Source organism: Panthera tigris, chromosome C1 (assembly GCF_018350195.1).
Source record: "Panthera tigris isolate Pti1 chromosome C1, P.tigris_Pti1_mat1.1, whole genome shotgun sequence".
Lineage (NCBI taxonomy): Eukaryota > Metazoa > Chordata > Mammalia > Carnivora > Felidae > Panthera > Panthera tigris.
In genome coordinates, this window is record NC_056667.1 from 73,142,501 (window position 1) to 73,149,244 (window position 6,744).

The 6,744-nt window shown below is 37.0% G+C and overlaps 1 protein-coding gene across 2 annotated transcripts in view; it reads left to right on the plus strand.

The window, feature by feature from the left end:
* The window catches only part of LMO4 (LIM domain only 4), a 16,825-nt gene extending 12,324 nt beyond the window's left edge, over positions 1-4,501 (plus strand). For both annotated transcript variants that reach the window (XM_042997766.1, XM_042997767.1), the window contains exon 5: positions 3,699-4,501. In XM_042997766.1, coding sequence (XP_042853700.1) covers positions 3,699-3,707 — 9 coding nt within the window. In that variant the 3' untranslated portion in view covers positions 3,708-4,501. The remainder of the gene's footprint in view (positions 1-3,698) is intronic.
* The last annotated feature ends 2,243 nt before the right edge of the window (positions 4,502-6,744 follow it).

A 6,744-nucleotide genomic window follows, 5' to 3' on the forward strand; every position in this document is an offset into this window, starting at 1 on the left:
TACTGATTATGTATTGATGACATTGATTCATTTACTCTTTACAGCGCCACTTGCATGGATATTAAATCTTATTGACCACAGATGAATTTTAATTTCAGATTGGTGATAGATTTTTCCATCAGCTCTGATAGTATGTTTGACTTTTTCATCATTAACCCAGGCAATCACACAGCACTGAGTTATTGCATTGAAACAAAAAGTGCACACTTCACTTGGTAATTCTTTATGGATTTACAATAGGAACTTCATTAATGTCTGTTGTAAGGATCACAAAAAAAACAACATTTATCTGCAAATAGGAATTTAGCAAGCTTCAAAAGTCTCAGGAAAAAATATTAGGCTTCTTTGTCTTCTGTAATGCATTTCTTAATGCTGTGTGTGGGGAAAATGACTAATATTTGAAAACTTTTAACCGTTTAAAATTATACTGCCGTATTTTAGTGGTGATTTTTATCATTTTCCCTTACTCAAATTTATGGGATAAGTTTAAATGTATTTTCTGTTTCTTTATTAAGTAAATGTTAATACATGAGAATCTGAACACTTTTTTTTTGACTTACTGATATGGAAAGCTACCTAGAATACTGTTTTAAAAATAGAAGCTTAATTTCTTATTTCAAATTAACCAGTCACCATTGATGAGGCATTTCAAGCCTCTTTAAGGAATGCCAGTCCATATAAATACTTAGATTTTTATGGTTTGAATTGTAATGAAGTGAATCTATAGGGCAGAGTTAAGAACGATGGATAAGTCACGTAAATATTTTGAGATACCCCTTTCAATTTAGAGGCAAAGCCATTTACAGTCATACTTGAGGGCCAAAAAAAGTTTTAAAAAAAAGGAAGAAATGTGCTAGGAAGAACATGGTTGATCTCTTCCCCACCCCCTCCCATGTAAAAAGTCTAGTTTTTCTGCAGATTACATCCTAAGTTTGTTGCTGGTTTTATACCATTTCTTTCCCTGACTTAAGTAGAAAAAATGATTGTTGCAACTAAACCAGCATGCATCGTGAGAATTCAGGGATGTGGAGACAAGATGGAAAATGTAGTGCAAAGGGCACGTAGGAAATACAAGCAAGATCTCACGGTACTGTCCTATCGGGTGCAAGGTGACGTAAATTCAGAGGTGCTAGGGAGGAAGGCTGGAGAGACACTTGGCGGACGTGTTTACAAGATGGTATGTGTTGTGCCTTGTAGATCAGTCTTCTGTTTACCACACCTTTTGCAGGATGGGAGAGGGAAGATGTTCATTTTGGGTCACAGGATGTAGTAGGGCACCAGTAGGAACCAACTGGTACATGTTTCCTTAATGTTGGAAGCCAAATAGACAGGTGGTGGCCTTCAAAAATTAATAGCTCTTAAAAGGCATAGGGAAGTATAACTTAAGGATATGTTCTTGTCAGACATAGGTAAGAAGCTGTGTTTTGGGGATGATGTTAATTAAGAACATTTCCCTGTTGGCATAAATGTCTCACATATTCGCCCTCGGTGCTCAGCTCACCATGAGCACAGTCAATTCACAAGGCGGTTTTTGTAAATAAAGGTTTTGGGCAAGCTGAACGTGGTCCAGGGAGATATTAATGAGAGGGCAAGGGGGAAAGAGGTAATGAAAACACACTTCCTGGTGGAACATAAACTGCTTTTTGGACCTAGAGAATGCTTTAAAATTATTTTCCCAAACCCTGTGGTGTTTCTTTTCTGGAGGAGAGGAGATAGGGAGAAATGACAAACTGCTCCATTTTATTATTTTCTTCTCTCTCCTCATTCTCTATGTTTTTGGTAGGGAAAATTGGACATTAATTTTGGCCGTTTTCCTTCTATTCGCAGAACCAATTACGTTTTTAGTGCATGATGCATAATAAATATACCCAAGCATCCTCTGGCTGAAAAGTAATGAGTTGATTACTTATACACCCCTTCTTTAAAGGCAGCTAATTGTATAGAAAGTATAGGTCCCCATCAGCTGGTCCCTTTAAACTTTTATTTTCCTGAAATTTGTTGCCAGTGTCGGGGATGTGTAGTTTAAGTTGTTGTTCTGCATCATTGGCTTTGGTATATTCTAAGAAAAATGATTTTAAGCTTATAAATCTTACAGGGTCTTGACTGAAATCTCAGACCACTAGTGTTCAGGATCTACCAACATTTTACAGCCTTTACCATTTAAAGGAGGCTTGGTTATCCTCAGGAAAACATTGCCTTCTAGAGACTTCTGTAAATACAATCCAAAATTGTGGCTGATTTTTTTTTTTTCTTTCTCTCTCTCTCTCTTTTTTTTTTTTTTTGCTAATTTTTGCCTGCTTTGGAATTCTTTCTTCCACTCAAGAGTGGTGGTTCCATCTAGAATTATCAGTGCTTTTCAGTAAAATAAAAGCTCACGTCTCTTTAGTTGGAAGAAAATTTAGCAAGTGTTCTAGCTTACATATCACTTCGTAGTCCCCGTAGTTACATAATTGGTGTTGTGTGTGTCCATCGTAGAGGACATTTGATGCTCATTTATTAAATATGCTCGCTGGCTGCTGCTGCATCTTTGTTCTGGACAGACAAATTACCTTTCTCACACTGAGCTTCCACTCTGGGGAATTAAGCCTCCACCACTTTAATTAGCTTGGAAGTGGGGGGTTGCAGTTCCTAATAGACTTCAGGCTTTTAGTAAGTTAGGGAAAGGGTGAAACAAGAACTTCCTGGGAAGCTCGAAATGTCATTTAAAAACCATAAAAACCTAATATATATTATTTCATTTTGGTAATTGCAAACAGATTGTATTTGACGACCGCGTGGATTATCATTTCTAACTTAGACGTTAAAGTTAGACTTCCATTGAACTATGTTTTTTAATTGAGCATAAGTCATTAACACATTACATGTTTGATTCATGTATTTACAATATTTATGTAATAGTAAGTGACATAGCAGATAGGAAATACTAAGGGAGAAGTAGTATCTGAATATTTGTATGGTATGTGCATATGTGTGTGTGTGTGTGTGTATACATATGTAGATATGTGTATATATATATATATATATATATATACACCTAACCTATATCTGTATCTGTCTGTATACATAGCTATATACACCCACGTGTACAAACACATACTTTTAGGTTGAGAAGGACATGGATGAATAGACATCATATGAGGATATCAGAATAATAATTACCAGTGTTTGTTTAGCTTTTATTACGTGCCAGGCACTGTTGAAAGTGCCCCATACGTATGATGTAATCCTTGTAACAGCCTTATTATCCCCACTTTAACCATGAGGAAACTGAGGCACAAAGTAACCTTGCCAAAGGTCCTGCGGTTGAGCACATTAGCCCAAAACTTCCTTGGGGAGGACTGGGCTCCGAAGGTGCATTTAAGAGACTATTACTGAGGCAAGATGTTGCAATTCATTCTTTTCAGAAAGAAAGTTGCTTTTAAGAGGGTTAAGCAATTCATTGTAGAACTTTATACCAGAAACTTTCCGAAAGTCCGTTTATTGTCTCATTTTCTCTGCTAGTGAAACTGCAGAAAACGTTATGCTTTAGCTCTTCACTGCCGGAGTAAGTAGCGTAGAAAGCCTCCATCAAGTCACAGTTGGAAAGTAATCTAATAAAAGAAGATTAGTGAATGCAGAGAAGACAAAAGCAGTCATGTTTGAGTTTAATATCTCAAATTTAGCATTTTAGCTAAGATGCCCGTTTTTATTTCTTGCAGGTCTGCTAAAAGGTCAGAGTAATGCAGAATGCGTGCCTTCATCTCAGACTTTGTTCATCACAGGTGGATCCCATGTGTCTTCAGTAGACAGGTCACCTTTGTAGCTAGCACCAGTGCCAGCTCCATGCCATTGCACCTTCTTTAGTCTTGACTGCCCTTCCCGCATTTATTGGTGTATTAAAATGACTGAATATGAACATTAAGGACTCCATGAACCTGGGCTAATGGGGAGACTGTAGAGAAAATGAAAAAAGATCCACCGGAGGACATCTTTGGGGGGGGAGGGAGCTTGGGAGGAGGGAAATGACTAATGAAGCTAATTAAAAGAAGCATTCAAATCTGCTTTCTACCCTCATTAACAATTAGCAGGGCACTGGCCAGAGTTTGTACCCTGTGTTTTACCTTAACAACATTCTATTTGCTCTTTGTATATTTAAGTGTTGTAAGGAAATGTGTTTCAATCAAAACTGAACATGAGATAAAGGAAAGAGATGTGGCTTTTGTGATATTCTATCACAAACACTTTTATTGTATCTCTGTAAAATACAATGTATGTATGCATGTAAGTGTTCTTGTCCTAATGTTGCTACTTCCATGGCAAAGAAAAGAAAAAAAGAATGAAAAAAAAAAAAAAAAAAGAAAAAAATTGGAAAAAAAATCAGGCTCATAGCAGCTACTGTGTAGAAATTTCCCCCTACTTCTAATTTGCTGAATGAAGAAAAAAATCTTTTATTTGTGATATTTTCAGAGACATTTGCTCTAGTATGGTGTATTTAAATAATAAAAACTTAAAAGAAAAAATATTCGATGGAGTTTGGATTTAAACACTGCTCTTTCTCTTTGTTGTATTTTGGAAAAATTTAGTAGTTTTTGTTTGTTTGTTTGATACCAACTTCACTCTAAATCTTAAGGGTCAAGGGAGGTGTGGTGTGTGTGTTTATTTAGCTCTGGGCCAATAAGGTTTTTTTCAAATTACTTAACCATGCCATTTTTGGCAGGGCTACAAAGCAATGTTTTAACGGAGTCCTTTTTATAAGTTCAGAATATTCTGGTAACTTAAGCACTTCATTACACTTCTCCTATATCACAGTGAATCTTTTGTGTTTATATATAAATATTTGTTTGATTCTTCAGCTATTCCGTTGATTCATTTTTCTCAATAGGAAAGCCTTGGGTATTGGCGAAAAGCATGCTAAAGAATGTGGCCTAACCGTCTTGTTCTCTTAACCAAGTTTATAGCTTTTGAAGGAAATAGCATTTCTAAGCCATACCTGTACGCATTTTGAAGTTTCCTTAGTCGTTAGGGACCCAGAGCTCTCTGACAGCCGACGTCAGTGGGTGGAGCCACCGTTTCCTGGTGAGCTTTTAGACTCCTGTGGTCTGCTGTATGATTTGTTTATTTTGTTTTGCTCTTACGCTCCTCGCTCTGCCTTTCCATATGTTTGGGGTAGGATTTCGATTTCACTTAGTAGTAATCTTGAGATATTTAGTTGCTAGTTCTGGGCAGCAGACCCAGCACCCCAGTGGCGCCCTGTGGAAAGCGTGCGTAGGCCAAGGACTTGGTGGCCCATGGTCAGTGTTAGGAAAGACCAAAGAGGCTGCTGTGCCAGGTTTGCAAGCAGATCTCCAGTACAGTTTGTATCACAGGTTCGTAAAAAAACCAGGTGTGTTTATAAGGCTACTTGAAATATTCTTTCTAAAAATGGCATTTGTTTTATTTTCTCTTGTTCCCAAAAAGCTCCCAACGTAGACCTCTCAGAACAGGTTACATAGAGAGGTCCAGTTCAGTACATTTCAACCAGCAGTCAGTTTCCCTTTGGGATCTTCTGCTTTCAAAGACTGCAGGCCAGGAGGAAAAATCAGTTGCTCCACCTGCAAAGCTCCTGTGAACCTCCTGTAGGAGAATTTAAAGGTAGAGAGTTAAAGTGAATAGTTCTATTAGAGCTTTATGAAAAGAAAATGCAAGAAAAAAAATGAACAAAATCACAGACGTAACAGTATCTGTTTGAGTTAAATCCTGGGGGAATTTCTAGGGACTAGTTCTGGTTCTTACATTCCCCCCCCCCCCCCTTTAAGCTGCTTTAAAGGAATGTGGACTCTTCAGCATAGAAAGGGGGAGTGTTAATAAGAATACCAGCATCCCCTCTATTCTTTTTGGCCTAAGCACTCATGTCCCATATAGTGCAGAAATTCAAAGGGGATAGTTAATAACTTTTAGTAAGTAATACAGTGTGGCATTTGGTGATGTGGAGGGCTCAGGTCATTAAAGACTTTAAATGAACTATTATATGGCTGGTTCCTCAAGCACTGCTGCATATTTAATAACGAGCTTCTAAAAGCATTTCTTAAGTTGCAGACCTATAAGATTACAAATGTCACTCATGTTAGCATAATCCACATGCAAGTGATGAAGCCTTCTCTTTGATGTGCTAAATTGGAGAAGGACTAATGGAGCTATGAATATACAATAGAACATATTTAAGTAGTAGTCTTGCTTTAGGTAAAACACTTTCTTGAAACCAGAGGCATTTCAAACAATAAAACCCGGCTCTAATGGGGATGCTCTGTGTGGATAGAAAGCTCCTAAAAACACTCAGGTTTATTCTGATGTGAATGGTGATTGTGTTCCTCCCCCAACCCCAACATGGCTTAGAACAAAAAAAAAAAAAAAAAAAAAAAAAAAAAAATCCACGAGCTTGTTCACCTTTCATCCATTGCATTTGCGATGTTAGTGAGATGTGCTCCATTCTTTTGAAAGGACTTATTTAATATTAACCACATCATAGAGCAAGATGGCCCCCAATCCCTACAAGCAAGTGCAATTAAATAAAAGCAAATGTTACTGAGCCCTGCTGAACTCCTGATTAAAAAAAAATGTTTATGATACATATAAATGTCTCAATCATGCAAATTGTCACTCTTGCTAATGAAACAATTTTGTAAAAAGATTGTCCTCTGAAAGGGTTTAATGTTTTTTTTATTTTTTTTATTATTGTTTTTTTTTTTTATATATATTTTTAACCTATCTGTCTAGTTAGATTTACAC